The sequence below is a fragment of the Haematobia irritans genome, chromosome 5 (genome assembly GCF_050003625.1).
Source record: "Haematobia irritans isolate KBUSLIRL chromosome 5, ASM5000362v1, whole genome shotgun sequence".
NCBI classification, from domain to species: domain Eukaryota; kingdom Metazoa; phylum Arthropoda; class Insecta; order Diptera; family Muscidae; genus Haematobia; species Haematobia irritans.
Genome location: NC_134401.1, coordinates 117699217 through 117718794, shown reverse-complemented (window position 1 = coordinate 117718794; position 19578 = coordinate 117699217). Strand labels below are relative to the sequence as shown.

Sequence of the window (19578 nt, the reverse complement as noted above, 5' to 3'; positions counted from 1 at the left end):
TAATTGCAGACATCCTATACCATTTGAAACAACTGCCATTTAGAGTAAACTACAAAATTTCAGGCAGTAATTCAAATACAAACTTGCAGATATGTTGTGGTTTCGGTAAAAAGGAAAAACATAAATCTATAATTCCTATGAATATAAATTCGAGGCGATATGAGATTTGTGTTTGGAAAGAAAAAGTAGTAAATAACAAAGAATTTTGTTTATATAATACATTTAATCAAATGTAAAAGGAAAAGTTAATTCTAATTAACTTAAAATATGTGAAACAAAAAATACTGAGTTTATAATACATATTCATATGTATATATACATGTACCTATATATGTATATAAAATTGCTTGATTATAAAAACACAATTCAGCTGCATTATTTACATTGGAGATCAAAGAAAAATCGAGTTAACTTATTTTCACAGTATGCTAAGACGATTTGGTATGGGAACACAAAAGCATTAATTTGTAATCCCACTGGGAAGTTATTAACAAATACTTAGGTGGTATTTTTCGATTTATAAAGCAATTCCACACTAGTTCAAAATGAAGTAACAAACTTAAATCGAATATTCTGAAATGTTATAATTACCGACTTAGTATTCGGTGGAAATTAGCAAATATGTACAAGTTACCAATTGAATTGAAAACTAGGATGGAGAAATTTGAATTTAGCAATGTCTAAGAACATACGATTTGATTCAATTTGATTGCGTATATTCATTTCGTGTTGTATATCACGTAGTGATGTCTCAACATGCATCAATAATTCCTGCCATTTTTGACCGTCATTTTCTCCACCTGACGTCTGTGGTGTGTTCGAGGAACGAAATGTTTGTTGTTGAGAGCCAGCTCTCTTATCCCTTGTTGAATTATTATCAGAAATATTATTGAGTGTTTCATTTGAATTTGAAAATATTCCAGAATCGGTGTTAAGTGTTAAATCAATGGCTTGATGCTCTATTGGAGATAAAAGCTCTTCTGGTTTGACAATTGACAAAGTTTGCTGTTGGCGTAATGGATAAATATGTGGATGAGGATGAATTGCCATTTGGTGATTATTATTGGTATTTACCGATGAAAATGTGCTCATAACACTTGGCGAAATTGAAGACTGTGTGGAGGACGTTGTTGCCGTAGTTGATAATTCTCCACTATTTATATTTTGTTGATTTTCGTAAACATACTCATGACTGCATCCAAATGGTGTTGATTGTGCGTTTTGCTGTTGATGTTCTTTTTCTGGTGATATATGAACTGTATTCAATGGAGCAATATCCATCTGAGGGGAGAGAAGTATGTTCATGAAAAACAGTTATGTCAACATAGTGTGTTTAAAATTTTTATTTAAATATAGCTTACTTGTTGTACTTGTGGTGGTGGGAGTCGTTGTGTTGAGTTCTGTGGTGATATACATGTTGTTGAGTGAGTTTCTATACTCTCTTGAGTTTTTAAACTGTAATTTATTGGTCCATCGTTGTCTCCACCACTACCACTAGCTGTTGGTATCTTTGTTATAGGCATCACAACATAATCATCGCTGCCATTGTTCCACTACAAGACCGGAGAGAAAAATTCAGAAAAAAATGAGAACGTCTATAAAGATATGCTATAGGAATGTAGATATTAACGGCATATTTCTAATACAAAGCCAAATCAACAAATGTTCACTATAATTGTAGGAGTAATTATGTTATGTATGATTGGAGAATATATTTCCAACAAGTAAAATTATAAAAATAGGTTTTATGGCTTCATCGAAAAAAATTAAGACTTTTGAATACAGAATGCCAGTTTTATATAAGACAAAGCAAAATACTTACATTGACATTTCGCATTTCTTCCGCTTCTCTCTGTTGCATTTGGTGTCTTTGAAAGACGGTTTTAATTTTTAACTTGTGTGTATGCAACATACTTAACTCAGAAGAAGGATCTAATGATGATGGCGTGGATCCACTGGTATGATTCAATTTTAGATCTTCCCTGTTGATGGGTGTCGATGTATTAATGCCACCCGAATTCAGTCTATTGCGGTTGTTGCGAGATGTGACCTTTCGATTACGTATCAAACGATCACGGCGTTCCAATAAGGCATTTACTTTCATGTCGTGGAGTTTTTCCAATAAGTCGGGATGGCGTCGCTGTAAATGATAGATGTTTTTGTTTTCAAAATTAGTCATTCATATTAATAAATGACTTGACTTATTTTATTGTTCTCCAATTAACCGTTATAACTCAAATTTGACCAATACCAACCTTTATGTGCATATGGAAGTTTCCAGTTGATCTCACACTACCCCTATATACTCGATCGGGGGGACAGTGGCAGCATTTAACAGTCACATTTTCACCTTCTTGTGTCTGTATTTGGTATAGTTCGCCATTTAATATATAAGGAATATGAACATGCCGGACCTGGTGTTCCAATTTTTTGGATTCATCGTCGGCATTGGAAAATCCTTGATTTAGCATAATTATGCTCGTTGATGAACCATGTGTTCCCAACACCCCTGGAGGCTGTATCTCAAGTGGTTCTAAATTTGAAATCTGATCTTGCTTCGCTATTTCGTCCTGCTTACGCTCTTTACCTTCTAATATTAGTAATTTGGGTGACTGCTGCTGCTGCTGCAACAATTCCGATTTTAATAATTCCATCATTTCATTACTTTCTTCGGTATGATTTTCCATCGTATAGCTGCGCGAATGCATAAAAACAAACTAATGAACCATTGATGGTGAGCACCGTAAGAAATGTCACTATTTGCAAGATGCCTTTGTTGTTGTCAAGTTTTTTTTTTTACAATAAAGAGAGCATATCTTTACTCACAACTTCAAATTCACAATCCCATTTCGGGAGTAAGGATCAACTAACCAAGATAAACCTCTGTAACACTTATGGTATTACTTTGAAAGATAATAAATCCACAAAACAGTATTTTCAAAATTATTTCAATTTACAATATATAATCAGTTTGCCCAAAATTACTAAATTTGCAAATTGGAACTAAATCAAATTATTCTCATAATGACAAAAGAACCGTTAACATTATCGTGCAAAAAGTGTTGTCAAATCACTTTTTTGAAACTGTCATGGGACCTTCAGAATACGATTTTATTTGAATAACTCTGTGGAGTTAATTTCAAATAATTGTAGCCTTAAGGTTGAGTTACATATCATGCGTTAATCCGTGCGTTGATGGAAGGGTTGATATTTTTCAGTTTGAAGAACACTAACTGGATTGGAATAACTGATAGACTGTAAAGCGCAGAAGTTTATACGGACGACAGTGGTCGTGTCGACCATATCCCAAGTATTAGCCGCATTATAAGTTAAGTTCGAAGGCATAATCGATACTGCTGCATGTTTATGGGATCGATAACACATTTACCGGTTATTTAGACATCAACGAATTGTCGTATCGATTGGACACACTGTAATGCGTCTTACAGACTATAAGTTTCCCGTACGGAATGTCTGTGTTTGTAAAAAGACGCATTACAGTGTGTCCAATCCATACGACAATTCGTTGATGACAAAATAAATCGATCCCATAAACATGCAGCAGTATCGATTATCCCTTCGGACTTACCTTATAATGTGGCCAATATATGTGATATGTTCGACACGACTACTATCGTCCGGATAAACTTATAGTCTGCAAGGCGCAAAAGATTTTTTAGAACCAATCAATACGACAATTCGTTGATGACAAAATAAATCGAGATCATAAACATGCAGCAGTATCGATTATCCCTTCGGACTTAACTTATAATGTGGCCAATATATGTGATATGTTCGACACGACTACTATCGTCCGGATAAACTTATAGTCTGCAAGGCGCAAAAGATTTTTTAGAAGACATCACTCCGGATAAACTTATAATAGTCTGTAATGCGCTTTACACACTATCAGTTATTCCGGACGGAATGTCGGTGTTTGTAGAGAATCTTACAGTGTGTCGGATCGATACGACTTGTCGGCGATGACTAAATAATCGGTAAATGTGTTATCGATCCCATAAACATGCAGCAGTATCGATTATGCCTTCGGACTTAACTTATAATGTGCAAAATATATGGGATATGTTCGACAAGAACACTGTCGTCGGGAATAACTGATGGTCTGTAAAGCGTATAAGACGCATAATATATATATCTTCTGTGCAGAGAATGTCGCGACTAAAATTTATGGGCCGTCCAGACTATATGTTATGCTCGAAGACATAACCGATATTGCACCTTGTTTATGGGATCGATAACACATTTATCGATATTTTACTTAAGTAAAAATTTATAGACTGGACGGCGCATATTCAGACAAGTATGGGTCTATCTATTTAAATTTATAGCCTGTGTTAAGCGCCATCTACATCACCTCGTTAGTTCTCTCTCAATATAAGAGAGAAACTCTGTATTTTGTCTGCATGGTCTTTGTTTAGTAAATGCATTAGTATTTCAAACAAAATTTAGTGTGAGCAATGCAATTCGGTCGAAAATGGATGTAAAAAAAGATGACAAGAAACTTCTTGTAAATTTAGAAGAAAATCAAAGCGAAAATTTTAAAGATGGTGAATCCCCCAGAAACTATGATTCGCAGGATGATGAAATGATAATAAAAAATCAGAACGACACAAGAAGAGATGTAATGAATGATATGAATAAATTCTCTAAGAGAGATAACCCTTCGGTTGTACATGTAATAGGATTTAATTTTTGTAATTCTACAGTGACTGATAATTTGTTATACTTTTAGAATGGAGCTTCAACAAGTAGAAATGTGAACATCCCAAACACTCAACTATCGACCGATCAGCAAAGTAGGGAACAGCAGCAAAATCCTACTTTTCGAATACGTTCTCGAACAGCAGCCATTAATGAAATCTGCTTGGCTGGACAATCTGATCGCTATGAAGTTAGAATTTGTAAAAATAGGTATTCCAAGCAAATCATTTTTTAACACAATACTTGAAATATTTCAGAGCCTGGATTACGATGTGTGCGAAAATGAACTTTTTCGAAAAGAGCAAGAACGTACACGAAATACAAGATTTTCCGTACAAAAAGATATGTTGCGATGGATAATTTTCATACAAATTGGAATTATCACCGCTCTTATTGCCTGCGCCATAGATATCGTCATTGAAGAGTTATCAGCTCTAAAATACGGATTTCTTCAACACTGTGAGTAATTAAATGCTTTATTTTCTAGCAATATCTCGTTTCGTGTGACTAACGATGGATTGTCAATATGTGAATTGATTCAATATTGGCTAAAATTAGCGCACCTGATAATGTAAGCAGTTTTTCTTATGAATGATTCTATCCATCTTTTACTATCAGAGAAGTATAACTTTTTTTTGTTTCTTTGTTCGTAATTCGTTGACATAAACTTTCTATCCTATTGAGTGTACACATTTTCCATAAATTTAAACGTCCTCTTTTCATTATATTAGCCAAAATTGAGAAGTTCTTTCTGAGCTATTAGTTTTAGCTTACATCAAAAAAAAAAAATCGTCTAAACCTGAACTTATTTTTTACTTCACAAGAAGTTATTTCGAGGTGATATTTAAAAATGCTTTGTTTTAAGCAGTTTTCGATTTTTTTTAATTTCTCAATTTTATATTTAAATTCCTAAAAATGTACGAAAAGTGTACCAATCCATCTCTAGGCTGATTTATAATATGCGCTAGTAATGTCCGAAAAGTCTGTACATAAAGGTGGAATCCGAACATTTATTTTTTTTTAAATAAAAGGCGAGAGACTGAAGAGTTAATCGAAATCAATGCAGTGGATTCTTAAAAAGACGGCTTCCGCCCAATTACCAGATCATGTAAAATCCATTGCTTCTGACTGGCTTTGAACCAATTCTGGATCCAAAAAGAACTAGTACCTGGATATGACGTATAATCTGACGAACATATACAGTCTATCCGACACTTAAAGTGAATGTATGTCGCAGGGCTAATTTTACTTTTGGGAGTGATGCAATGAAATGGTAATTACCATCCCTATTATATTAATCAATTTTCAAACATTTTAGCTGTCGACAACAATGTACCACGAACAGACGATCCCACAGGTGACCTGGTATTACCCTATTTATACTGGTTGGGTCTTAGTATGTTACCAGTTGCATTGGGAGCTACTATGGTAACATATTTGGAGCCCATCACTGCTGGCAGTGGAATACCGCAAGTGAAATGTTACCTAAATGGCGTTAAAGTTCCTCGAATAGTTCGTGTAAAGACGTTGGCTGTTAAATGTATAGGTGTAATCACGTCAGTTGTTGGAGGATTAGCTGGTGGAAAAGTACGATTTTTGCATATATTGAATATTAAAGAATCGGTTCTAAGTTGTTTTTTTGTCCTTATATTTCAGGAAGGACCTATGATACACGCTGGTGCCGTAGTGGCTGCCGGAATATCACAAGGAAAAAGTACCACATTTGTTAAAGATTTTCGTATATTCAAGGCTTTTCGTGATGATCACGAGAAGAGAGATTTTGTTTTGGGTGGAGCTGCTGCGGGTGTTTCTGCTGCTTTTGGTTCACCTATAGGAGGAATGCTATTCTCTTTGGAAGAAGCAGCTAGTTTTTGGAATCAGAATCTTATTTGGCGCACATTGGTAGCCAGTATAATAAGTTCATTTACACTGAATATAGTTCTCTCAGCCTACCATGGCCTAAACAATTTCACTTTCACTGGTCTCTTTAACTTGGGCCAATTTGAACAACCATTAACATTCGAATATTTTGAATTACCGATATTTATGATATTTGGTGTAGCCGGTGGGCTACTTGGCGCCTTATGGAACATGTTGAATACGAAAATAAATAAATTCCGTTCGAGATTTATTAAATTTAAGTTCTGCAAAGTTTTGGAAGCTGTATTGGTTGCAATGTTGGGAGTTTCATTAGCTTGTCTAATGATTTACTTAATAAATGACTGCCGTCCTTTGGGAAATGATCCTACAGACTATCCCACGCAGGTATGATATGTTAGGATAGTATTGCTTTCCGAATTGCAAGGTGGAAGACATTGATTTTTTTATAAATATAATAAAAAGACCAAAAGCTGAATTGAACAAATTTTGATACAAATGGAGCGAAAAATAATCTTTTTCGGTAAAATTTAAAAATACATTTGTGTTTGCTACCGTATCCTCTACAAAAAAAATTTGCTGTATTTTGTTTCGTTGTGTAAGCGACTTTCTATTAACAATTTTTTATTTTCAGTTATATTGTGAAGATAATGAATACAATGCTGTTGCTGCACTATGGTTTCAAACACCTGAAGCTACAGTCCGATCATTGTTTCATGACCCTCCAGGTTTGTTTTGATAATTTCATATGGAAACAACGAAAAATATAGACTAAACTAAATGTTATTATTAGGATCGCATAGAATAGTAACGTTGGGCGTATTTACACTAGTTTATTTCTCTTTATCCTGCTTCACATTTGGGTTAAATGTAAGCCTTGGAATTTTTATACCATCTGTATTGGTTGGTGCTGCTTGGGGGCGTTTTTTGGCGGCGGTAGGATTTTATTATTTTCCCCAGGCCGTAAGTATTCTAAAATATATCTGAGAATGAATTCATAAATTAATTTGCTATTAAAGAATTACCAATTCCAATTTCATAATTATCCAAATTCCAACTATAGAAGAAATTTTCATTTCTTTTGGTGTAATTGTATTCGTCTTAATTCCAAATATTGAAGAAATTTTTATTTATCTATTTTTTGTGAATTGTTGTATTCGAAGAGATATCATCCATACAATTGTCCATACTCATGTAATATATTTACAATTTATTTATTTATATATTCCTTTATATTATAGTTTACGATTAATGTGTATTTTCTACCATTTTTTAGACTTTCTTAACACCAGGAAAATACGCTTTGATAGGAGCAGCCGCTAATTTAGGAGGTGTTTTACGCATGACTATCAGTTTAACTGTGATTTTATTGGAAACCACCGGCATCGCAACATCATTCGTTTTTCCCCTCATAGTCACTCTGATTAGTGCCAAATGGATAGGTGATTTATTCAATGAAGGAATCTACGATATTCAAATTAAATCAAATCATGTTCCAATGTTGCCATGGGAGCCATTGCCTCACTATACAGGTTTAAAAGCATCCAACATTATGAGTTCTCCCGTTGTTTGTATAAAATTGAGAGATAAATCGAAATATATCTATGATATTTTGACCCGATACCAACATAATGGATTTCCAGTGGTCGAGGATGTTCAAGGGGTAAGTACTGAATATGAACAAAAATTACGTTTCCATTTGATGGATCAGATTGCTTTTGTGACTTTATATAATCCACAATTTTTTCAAAAATAAAGAAAAAAATCTAAAAAAAAATCTTCCACAGTGGCTATCGGATTTTGAATTCTGATAGTACTAAAGTCCTGCAAAAGTATAATGTTTTACGTGTTTGTGTTCAATAAAATTTGTTAATGTTAGGGCCGAAAGTTTTGGTCAGCCCGAATCTTATGTACCCTCCACCATGGATTGCGTATAATGTTCTACTATGTCATCCACAATCGAATTGGATAAAAGTTGTCGACTAAAAGGTAAATTAAAACTAAATTGTAATTTAGTCTGTATGTGGTAGGTTTTTATGGAGAAGTCTATAAAATGCACCTATATGAATCAATGGTAGTTACACGCCATATACTGACATCGTACATCAATGTCAACCAGATAGGGATGCAATTTACTCCATTTTTCTTGAGCCTCATGGTTATAAGGGAGAACATTTTGACTATAGCTCGATCGAAGCTTGTTTTTTTTTTTGACAAAAAATTTTCTAAAATTTTAAGAATTTTTCTAAAATTAGATCCGGAATTCAAATCTTGTAATCGGTTTAGATGGGGCTTTGAATAATTATGGACCAATTTTTGCATAGTTCTTAGAGGAAATATATTGACATTACGCAAGAAACTTCAATCGGATCGGATGAACTTTGTTCCTTTGTTCCAAGAGGCTCTGGAAGTAAAATATGGGGATCGGTTTATACGGAAAGACATATAACTAAAGACTGATATGAACCTATTTTTGCAAGGCACATACTGAGAGCACGTACCAAATTTCAATCAAATCGGATAGAATTTGCCCCTCCAAGGGGCTCTGGACGTCAAATTTTTGGATCGGTTTATTTAAGGGCTATTAACCTAAAAGTCATACAATATGGCCCAGTTGCAATACCATTCGACCTACATCAATTACAACTACTTGTACTAAGTTTCGTTCGGAAGTTAGCGCGATTTCAACAGACGGACGGACGTCACGCGATCGACTCAGAATTTCACCACGACCTATTTTAATTAAATTTTCCAAAAGAACTTCATATGAAGTGAAAATTTGTGGGTGAATAGTAGAAATCATAATTTGGAAATATCTTCAACAATTTGTCAATGGCCTTACACAATATCAAGCTCAATCTAATGCTATCGTTAATTTTTCTTACTTCCAACAGCCTAGAAAAATACATTTTATCCGCGCAAAGAAAGTGGTTGCTAAATATAGCAGAAAAGTCTGCTAAAAAAAAACAAAAATGCCAATGAAAAAGGGAAAGCAATTATTTTTAAAAAATAATTAATAAATCTCATTTTGTTTGTTTCATTTTAATTTCTTTCTTATCTAGAATGACCGGTCGACAGGACGCGTTTGCGGAATTATATTACGATCTCAACTTATTGTTATACTGCTGAAATCGCTTTACGAGGAAAAGAAACAATTTTGGATAGGTGAGACAACCATACAAACATTCCGTGATGTTTATCCTCGTTACCCATCGATTGATGTAAGCCTATATTTTGAAAAAAAAAAAAAAAATAATTGTAGCATTTTGTATTATTTTTTTTTTTTTTTTGTATTTGCAGAATGTTAAATTACACGACGATAAAGTAAATTACACTGTAAATTTGGACATATTTATGAATCCTTCACCAATATGTTCCAGAGAGGTACATTCTTTCATATATACAAATATCAAACGAATTTATTTTAAAATTAATTCTCTTTTCACATTCAGCATGATTCTGTTCAGAAAATATTCAATAAATTTCGAGCTTTAGGCCTGCGTCACTTAATCGTTGTTAATCGAGAGAATCGTGTTGCTGGTATTATAACAAGGAAAGATTTTTTACATAAATGATTTTAATATTTCTATCCAAGTGGATTACATTAAATTTCTCGACAACATTTTATTATAATGTAAATACTTTTGATATATGCATAACTTTTTTACAATTACTCTGATTTAAAACATGCTATTTTTACCGTATGTATATACAAGAATAAATATTAATTACTTTATTATAACTAATTGAATTAATTTCTATGGGGTGTCAAGTAACGTTTTGACCTAACATGGTAAAAACCATGGCAAATCTAGTTTAGGTCATAATTTTTTAGCGAGGATAAGATCCGACCCATTTTAACTTCGGTGGCTTCATGTCTGTTCTTGTTGTTGTTGTTGTAACAGTTTATTGTGATCTCATCCATTTCATGTTATACGCTTGGTACATCAGCTTGTTGGCAGATCAAGGAACTCTGCGACTAAGATGGGGTGTGTCCAGAGTGATCTGGTGGTAAGTCGGGTTGGTTTGGCTGGGCAAGAGAAAAGATGACGCGTGTCGTGTGGCCCTTGGTTGCAAATTGGACAAACGTCAGCTACGCTGCTATCAATCACCGATAAGTAGGAATTGAGGCGGCTGCACTTGCCTGATCTTAATTGGGCCAAAACTACCCTAGTCTGCCGTGGGAGGTCTCTTTCCTCCGGTGCTATGGGCGGTGGTCGGACTCCAAGAACAGGATTAACCTTGTAGCTTCTCACCGCTTCAGCTACAGTATCCTCATGAATCCTGTTCAAACCTGCCTGGTACGCTGCTTGATCTAGAGGCTCTCTTTTATAGCGCTGGATCTCGCGCTCTAGATTATGTATATCAACCCTTACGTTCCTGGGTGGTGGTTGTGTATCCATAAGATGGTGGTTTGGATGATTACTGCGATTACAACCCAGGAGATACTGCTTTGACAACATGTAGTTGTGTCTTCGCACAGGGATGATCTTTGTCTCCACATAAAGGTGATCCAGGGGTGTGCTGCGGAGACACCCAGTCGCAGTTCTAAGAGCAGCGTTCTGGCAGGTTTGTATGTTATTCCACTGCGTATCACTGGTCTGCGGTGTCCACACTGGCGCTGCATAGTTTACCACTGACCGGCCAATTGCCTTATAAGTAGTTAGCAAGGTTTCTTTGTCCGCACCCCAAGTACTGCCGGCTAGTGACTTGAGGACCTTGTTTTTACCACGGAGCTTATTACAAATTGCAGTGGCATGGGCAGATGACCTAAAAAGGCTGTCGAATGTGACCCCAAGAATCTTGGGGTAATTTGTGGTCGGAATTATTACTCCATCGACTCTGATATTCAACTGCCTGCGCACTTCTGCCGTCCATGTAGTAAATAGTGTGGCTGAGGATTTGGTGGGGGATATCCTCAAGTTTCTCGCAGTGAAATAACTGGTAAGATTAGCTATGTAGACGTTCAACCGATCGCAAATGTCATCAACATTGGGCCCAGATGCCAAGATTGTACAGTCATCCGCATATGATACAATCTCGACGCCGTCAGGAGGGTGTGGAATCGAGGACATGTAGAGGTTAAACAGTGCCGGAGATATCACCCCACCTTGGGGAACTCCCTGTTTAACTCTACGCGGTCTTGACTTTCTGTCCCTGAATTCCACGTACGACTGGCGTCCACACATATAATTCAGCACCCAACGCTTCGCTCCTGCCGGTAGGGACGTATTCTCGATGTCCTCAAATAATGTGGCATGGTTGACCGTATCGAATGCTTTCGATAGGTCAAGCGCCACGAGGACCGTCCTGTGACACGGCCTGGGCTGGTTATGTCCCTTATTAATATGTGTCGAAATGGCATGTAAGGCTGTTGTCGTACTATGTACCTTACGGAATCCATGTTGATGGTGGGCAGCTGGAAAATTCTCCACAAGGCTGGGGAGGAGTAATGCCTCAAGTGTCTTGGCTACTGGCGAAAGAAGGGATATCGGTCTGTACGATTCACCTTTGCTCGAATCTTTGCCCGGTTTCAGTAGTGGAATCACCCTTCCCATTTTCCAGACATCGGGTATAATGTGTGATTCCAAAGACAAATTGACGAGTCTGGTCAGGTACTCAACTCCCAGTATTCCCAGATGCTTCAGCATTAGCATTGAAATTCCGTCAGGGCCCAGCGCCTTAGATGGTTTCGCGCTGTTGATGACATTGGTAACTTCGGCTGCAGTAAATTGTGGTGTGTCATCGGCTCGGAGACCACGTACACGACGGGTGGCTCTCCTTTTCGCTCTATCACTCTCGGGATGCTCGACAAACTGTCGGTTGAAGTATTTGGCGCACCTCTTCGGATCAGTCACAGTCACGTCGCCAAATGTGACTGAAATCCCATCATCCCTTGTAGAGGGGTTCGAGAGGGCTCTAACTGTTGACCACAATTTACCAGTTCCTGTTCCTAAGTTACATTGCTTCAGGTGCTCTAACCAAGTGTTCCGCTTGTACTCGTCGACTATCTTACTAATCTCTAGATTTAGTTCTCTGATTCTAGGATCAGCAGGGTTAGCACGACGGCGTTCATCACGCTCGTCTGCGAGTCCCGCCGCTTCGGCTGGGAAGTTGGGCCTCACTTGGGCAATTCGACCAGCGGGTATGAAGCGAGCGGCTTCTGCGTTGATGATGTCCCGGAACTCCCTCTGGGCAACATGAACATGTGAGGGGGACGGGAGCTCACTGAAGCGGCGATCGGTGTATTCTCTGAAGCCTTCCCAGTTGGCTTTCTTTTGATTAATAAACGTCCGGCGTTCAGAGGTTATGAAATCGGAGGGTCGGTTGATGGTGAGAATTATGGGGAGGTGGTCCGAACCCAATGAAATGACGGGTTGCCAGGAGACGTCATTTATCAGACCAGGCGATGCTAACGATAAATCTGGCGAACTGCTGCAGTCACCCATAATTCTCGTGGGGGCCTCTTCGTTCACCGTGCAAAATGTGGAGTCGTCTATCTGCTCTGCCAAAGCTATGCCCCTCTGGTCATTACCCAGGAGAGAATGCCAAAGTTCATGGTGGGCATTAAAATCTCCTAGAACCAATCGGTTATGCCCGCTCAACAACCACTCAATGTTTGGGCTATAACCAGGAGCACAGCTACCAACCGGCGGTATGTACACATTGTATAGCTCTATCTCGGCAGCCCCACACTTAACTGCTACCCCCATACATTCCATGTACGGGTCATTAGTGTCTAGCACAAGCGTGATAGGTCTATACTGCACGGAACGGTGTAATATGAAAGCCAGGCCACCACCTCCATTTCTTGTGCGATCCTTCCGTAGGACATTGTACCCATCACAATGTCGTAGGCTGCAGGTGGGATTCAGCTTTGTTTCCTGGATCGCCGCGACCCTTATCCTTTTCCGATTCATAAAGTCTACGATCTCACTAATCTTACCACGGAGCCCGTTGCAATTAAATTGCAAAAATGATGCACTCTCCGGAACTGGTACAACAATATTCGGTGTAAGATGCTGCGGCGGAGAATATTGTTGTGCGGGAGAAGTCGGTGGGGTCACATAATCAGATGACCCACTGCTGCTGTCATTGGCACAGCATCCTGCCACGAAGTCAGTTTGACTATACTCCCGCAGCGATGTTAGGCCGGAGCAGTTCCGGAAGTGCACCCATTCCATGCACCGGTTACACCTCACCGAAACCGAGCGATGGTGAATTCGATTTCGGCAGACGGCACAGTACCATGGTCCGGGGTTTTCCTCTATCCCGGCTCGGACCAAAAGCAGGCGGAGAAGGCTCCCCGGGATGCACCTTCTCCAACACGAAAAAACGGACGAGACAACACGTACACTGAGGTGGCAGCCGCTGGCCGATGGCTGGTATCCATCGGGTCAATCCGGTGCGTAGAACCCGCCGCCGTGGGATTGATGTCTGTTCTTAAAAGGGTTCAGTTATTGAGTAGGGATATACAAGTTGAAAATTTACTTTTTTAAATTTTCATCTAAGTATTAATTGGTGATGGGGGTATAATAAGTTTGTCATTCCGTTTGTAACACATCGAAATATCGATTTCCATATATATTCTTGATCAGGGAGAAATTCTAAGACGATATAACCATGTCCGTCTGTCTTTCTGTCTGTTGTAATCCCGCTACAGTCTCCAATATTGAAGCAATCGTGATGAAAGTTTGCACAATCTCGTCTTTTGTCTGCAGGCAGGTTAAGTTCGAAGATGGACTATATCGGTCCAGATTTCTAAAGATATTTTAAGACCATAAAGAGGTGTGCCAAAAATTGTGAGTATCGGTCCATCTTTTGGTTAGCCCCCATATAGACCGATCTCCCGATTTTACTTCTTGGGCATATAGAAACCGTAGTTTTTATTCAATTAGCCTAAAATTAGAAATCTGGAGGTATTTTAGGACTATAAAGAGGTGTGCCAAAAACGGTGAGTATTGGTCTATGTTTTGGTATAGCCCCCATATAGACCGATCTCCAGATTTTACTTCCTGGGGTTATAGAAGCCGTATTTTTCATTCAATTTCCCTGAAATTGGAAACCTAGAGGTATTTTAGGCCCATAAAAAGATGTGCCAAAAATGCTGAGGATCGGTCCATGTTTTGCTATAACCGCCATATAGACCGATCTCCCGATTTTACTTCTTGAGCTTCTAAAAACCGTAGTTTTTATTCAATTTTCCTTAAATTTGAAATCTACAGGCTATTTAGGATCATAAATAGGTTTTAAGAAAATGGTATGCACATGTTTTGGTATAGCCCCCATATAAATCAGTCTCCCGAGTTTACTCTTGGGCTTGTAGAAAACGTAGTTTTTATCGAATTTACCTGACATTTGAAATCTAGAGGTTTTTAGGACCATAACTAGGTGTTACGAATATATTGTGTATCGATACAGATTTTGATATATCCATCTTATAAACCCGCCCTCCGATTTGGTGTAAAGATTCTGTAGGTTTTTCAGAACCACAATTAGGTGTGGTTAATTTGCCGAATATCATGTTTTTGGGTGCTATACCATTATAGATTGATCTCTCAAATTTAACTTCTTCGGCTTGTATAAATTGCTTTAAACTGATAGTAAAATTTCCAGATTTTACTTCTTCTAATCATTTGAATAATGGTTGTCTACAGATTTTTTATTTCAAATCAAGGCGTTTTTTTCATAATTTTCTTGCACACTTGTGCGAGATGTTTATGATTCCTCTAAAACTTGAACAAAATTGGTTCTTTTGAATCCAGAATCTGGTCTAGTCTTCATAGGTACAATCTTTAAATTTATCTTCGGGAAGCGTACTGGTTGAACAGATCTACATAGGAGAATATCTGTCAAAATTTTATATCTATGGAAAATGTTCCCACAATTTTTTTCTATAGAAAATTTTGTCAAAATTTTATTTCTATAGAAAATTTTGTCAAAATTTTATTTCTATAGCAAATTTTGTCAAAATTTAATTTCTCTAGAAAATTTTGTCAAAATTTTATTTCTCTAGAAAATTTTGTCAAAATTATTTCTCTAGAAAATTTTGTCAATTTTTTTTTCTATAGAAAATTTTGTCAAAATTTTATTTCTATAGAAAATTTTGTCAAAATTTTATTTCTATAGAAAATTTTGTCAAAATTTTATTTCTATAGAAAATGTTGTCAAAATTTTATTTCTATAGAAAATTTTGTCAAAATTTTATTTCTATAGAAAATTTTGTCAAAAATTTATTTCTATAGAAAATTTTGTCAAAATTCTATTTCTATAGAAAATTTTGTCAAAATTCTATTTCTATAGAAAATTTTGTCAAAATTCTATTTCTATAGAAAATTTTGTCAAAATTTTATTTCTATAGAAAATTTTGTCAAAATTTTATTTCTATAGAAAATTTTGTCAAAATTTAATTTCTATAGAAAATTTTGTCAATTTTTTTTCTCTAGAAAATTTTGTCAAAATTTTATTTCTATAGAAAATTTTTGTCAAAATTTTATTTCTATAGAAAATTTTGTCAAAATTTTATTTCTATAGAAATTTTTGTCAAAATTTTATTTCTATAGAAATTTTAGTCAACATTTTATTTCCATAGAAAATTTTGTCAAAATTTTATTTCTATAGAAAATTTTGTCAAAATTTTATTTCTATAGAAAATTTTTGTCAAAATTTTATTTCTATAGAATTTTTTTGTCAAACTTTTATTTCTATAGAAAATTTCGTCAAAATTTTATTTCTATAGAAAATTTTGTCAAAATTTTATTTCTATAGAAAATTTTTGTCAAAATTTTATTTCTATAGAAATTTTTTGTCAAAATTTTATTTCTATAGAAAATTTTGTCAAAATTTTATTTCTATAGAAAATTTTGTCAAAATTTAATTTCTATAGAAAATTTTGTCAAAATTTAATTTCTTTAGAAAATTTTGTCAATTTTTTTTCTCTAGAAAATTTTGTCAAATTTTTTTCTATAGAAAATTTTGACAAACTTTTATTTCTATAGAAAATTTTCTCAAAATTTTATTTCTATAGAAAATTTTGTCAAAATTCTATTTCTATAGAAATTTTTGTCAAAATTTTATTTCTATAGAAATTTTTGTCAAAATTTTATTTCTATAGAAAATTTTGTCAAAATTGTATTTCTATAGAAAATTATGTCAAAATTTTATTTCTATAGAAAATTTTGTCAAAATTTTATTTCTATAGAAAATTTTGTCAAAATTTTATTTCTATAGAAAATTTTTGTCAAAATTTTATTTCTATAGAAAATTTTGTCAAAATTTTATTTCTATAGAAAATTTTTTGTCAAAATGTTATTTCTATAGATAATTTTGTCAAAATTTTATTTCTATGGAAAATTTTGTCAAAATTTTATTTCTATAGAAAATTTTGACAAAAATTTAGTTCTATAGAAAAATTTGTCAAAATTTTATTTCTATAGAAAATTTTTGTCAAAATGTTATTCCTATAGATAATTTTGTCAAAATTTTATTTCTATGGAAAATTTTGTCAAAATTTAATTCTATGGAAAATTTTGTCAAATTTTTATTTCTATAGAAAATTTTGTCAAAAATTTTATTTCTATAGAAAATTTTGTCAACAATTTTATTTCTATAGAATTTTATCAAAAATTTTATTTCTATAGAAAATTTCAAGAATTCTCCCAATCTACCAAACAGAAACAGTAAGAAAATCTATATAGAAAGTTTTTGTCAAAATGTTATTCCTATAGATAATTTTGTCAAAATTTTATTTCTATGGAAAATTTTGTCAAAATTTAATTCTATGGAAAATTTTGTCAAATTTTTATTTCTATAGAAAATTTTGTCAACAATTTTATTTCTATAGAATTTTATCAAAAATTTTATTTCTATCGAAAATTTCAAGAATTCTCCCAATCTACCAAACAGAAACAGTAAGAAAATCTACCATTTTGGTAGAATTCTACCATCTACGGCAACCGTAATTCTATACCGAATACCGTGATTTGGCCCCCTGGTATGTATAGAGAAACCTCACATACAGTCGCCTACATTTTCTCTACATCACTTATGAGAAGTGATTATCAAATGTCATAAAAAATATTCCCATTTACGAGTGTCCAAATATGAGAAAGACATAAAACACTGCTTTTTTTTATAAAAATGTTAAATTTTTTATTTTTCTTCAAACTATTATTTATGATTTGTTTACTCAACAGTTTCTTATTGTTTTTTTATTTATAAAGATAATATATGTTTTTGGACATATACATATATATGTTTTAATGGTTATCTCTTCAATTATGGATATTATTAACATTTACAAGTACTACTATAGATAATAAGACTTAACAATTAATAGTGTAATTAATCAATCTACATTTAATACTATAATTAATATGTATAGATAAAGAATGAACTTTTTTTGCGAATACTCTAATATATATTCTTAACGATTTTTTGTAATCATGAAAAACTTATGATCTATATATCTTCTGCGGGAAAAGAGCACATTAGACCAGTGCAAACGCAATTCATTTTTGTTTGTTTGTTTTTTAATAAAATACAAAAAAAAAGAATAGAATTGTATAAGAATTGTGTGCTTATAAAACTAGCAAATTACCAAGGAAAATGAAAAGCTTAGGAATTAAATGAATATAATTAAATTATATGCTTAAATTAAATGAAATTAATGCAAATAAAAATGTTTACGTTTATATTGATTTTTATTATTATTATTATTAGTGACTTTTTACAAAACCATTTGTATGTGGCTAATTATTTATTGTAATTAGAGATATATGCATTACAATTGGAATAAAATAATTCATTTCATTGCTTGAAGTCTCACCAATACTAACAACAAACTGCATATGGTTGAGCTTAAGAGAGAGAAAAAAGGCTGGTTTGTTTGTTGTCTTCTGTTTTTGTTTTTCTTAAGTTAGTTTATAAAGTTAAAATTATATTCTGGTCCTGTACACATTTAGCTTTAATGTTAAAATCTATAATAATAAAAGTAATAATTGATCTTTGTTTTACCATACGTATTTTAAAAATATACAACCAGCTGGGAATTTCTCTAACATTAAATATCATAAAACAAGATGTGTTATTGTACTTATTAAATTATTAAAATATAAAATTAACATTGTAAAAATTAGGCAAAAAAATGCAAGATGGATCATTTTTATATGTATGTATATATGGAAGTAGTGTTTTAATTTGTTTTTTCTTGTATTACTAGTTTATATATCAGTTATCAAAATCTTCTAACTTTCCATGGGTCGGATTTGAGCAGGTTCTTGGGCTACTGCAGTTGATTGTGACAAACCCGCCACGGTATTACAGTGTGGTGGTGCTGTTTGTGCCAAATTTGTCACTACACTGGCGGATGTAGTTGCTGCAACAGAGGAATTGTTACCACTACCACTGTTACTAGCACTATCATTATTACTATTGATTGATGAAACATTAAGGGTCGTGTTATTAACTGTATTCAAATTCGCGCTTGGGGTTGAGGCATTTGTTGAATGTGTTGTTGTCATAGATGAGGATGGTAATGTATTACTTGCACTGCTATATGTAGATGTGGAACCACCCATGCCGTCACCAGCTACGTTGGCAGCTATGCCTCCACTCCCTATATTTATCACTTTATACCGATGATATGGACGATATGGTGTTTTCTTTAAATCATTTTGTACAATGACTTTTGTTTTGGGTAAAGACCAATTGTTGGATGTTGTCAATGTATTAGAGGAGCCCGGACCGGAATCGGTACTGTTCCCCATTAACCATTCGTTACATTCTTGCTGTTGTTCAGGTGATACATGCGCTGTTAACCAACTTTTCGCAAATTGCTGGAAACGTTTAAATTTGCATTGCGTTATACGCAAATGACACTGTAAAAAAAAAAAAAAAAAAAAACAATATAAAAATATTCAATAAATGTATGCACTCAAAGGAAATTTTTCGAAAAAAAAAAATATTAAAACAAAAATG

The 19578-nt window shown here is 34.4% G+C and overlaps 3 protein-coding genes across 9 annotated transcripts in view; 1 reads left to right on the top strand and 2 right to left on the bottom strand.

Annotated features, from left to right (window-relative positions):
• Positions 1–203: 203 nt before the first annotated feature.
• On the bottom strand, positions 204–2995 carry stil (stand still). Of its 3 annotated transcripts, none has more exons than XM_075312343.1 (5): positions 2256–2995; positions 1823–2140; positions 1362–1553; positions 1075–1281; positions 204–1005 (listed from the first exon to the last, which is right to left on the bottom strand). In XM_075312343.1, exons 1-5 carry the CDS (start codon positions 2706–2708, stop codon positions 631–633), a joined length of 1545 nt encoding a protein of 514 aa, XP_075168458.1. In that variant the 5' UTR covers positions 2709–2995; the 3' UTR covers positions 204–630. The 3 variants fall into 3 exon arrangements, with proteins under 3 accessions (XP_075168458.1, XP_075168457.1, XP_075168456.1); XM_075312342.1 differs by having other exon boundaries at positions 204–1281; positions 2256–2694; positions 2827–2993; XM_075312341.1 differs by having other exon boundaries at positions 204–1281; positions 2256–2993.
• A 1448-nt stretch (positions 2996–4443) lies between these two features.
• Positions 4444–10342, top strand: ClC-b (chloride channel protein 7). 2 transcript variants are annotated; one of them, XM_075309674.1, is made up of 12 exons: positions 4444–4696; positions 4754–4912; positions 4980–5181; positions 6041–6309; positions 6379–6987; positions 7235–7328; positions 7394–7563; positions 7877–8263; positions 9663–9821; positions 9901–9984; positions 10053–10210; positions 10241–10342. In XM_075309674.1, exons 1-11 carry the CDS (start codon positions 4496–4498, stop codon positions 10173–10175), a joined length of 2457 nt encoding a protein of 818 aa, XP_075165789.1. In that variant the 5' UTR covers positions 4444–4495; the 3' UTR covers positions 10176–10210; positions 10241–10342. The 2 variants fall into 2 exon arrangements, with proteins under 2 accessions (XP_075165789.1, XP_075165788.1); XM_075309673.1 differs by having other exon boundaries at positions 10053–10342.
• Positions 10343–18283: 7941 nt separating this feature from the next.
• The window catches only part of Sin3A (SIN3 transcription regulator family member A), a 47158-nt gene continuing 45863 nt past the window's right edge, over positions 18284–19578 (bottom strand). For all 4 annotated transcript variants that reach the window (XM_075312464.1, XM_075312467.1, XM_075312466.1 and 1 more), the window contains exon 12: positions 18284–19478. In XM_075312464.1, coding sequence (XP_075168579.1) covers positions 18846–19478 — 633 coding nt within the window. In that variant the 3' untranslated portion in view covers positions 18284–18845. The remainder of the gene's footprint in view (positions 19479–19578) is intronic.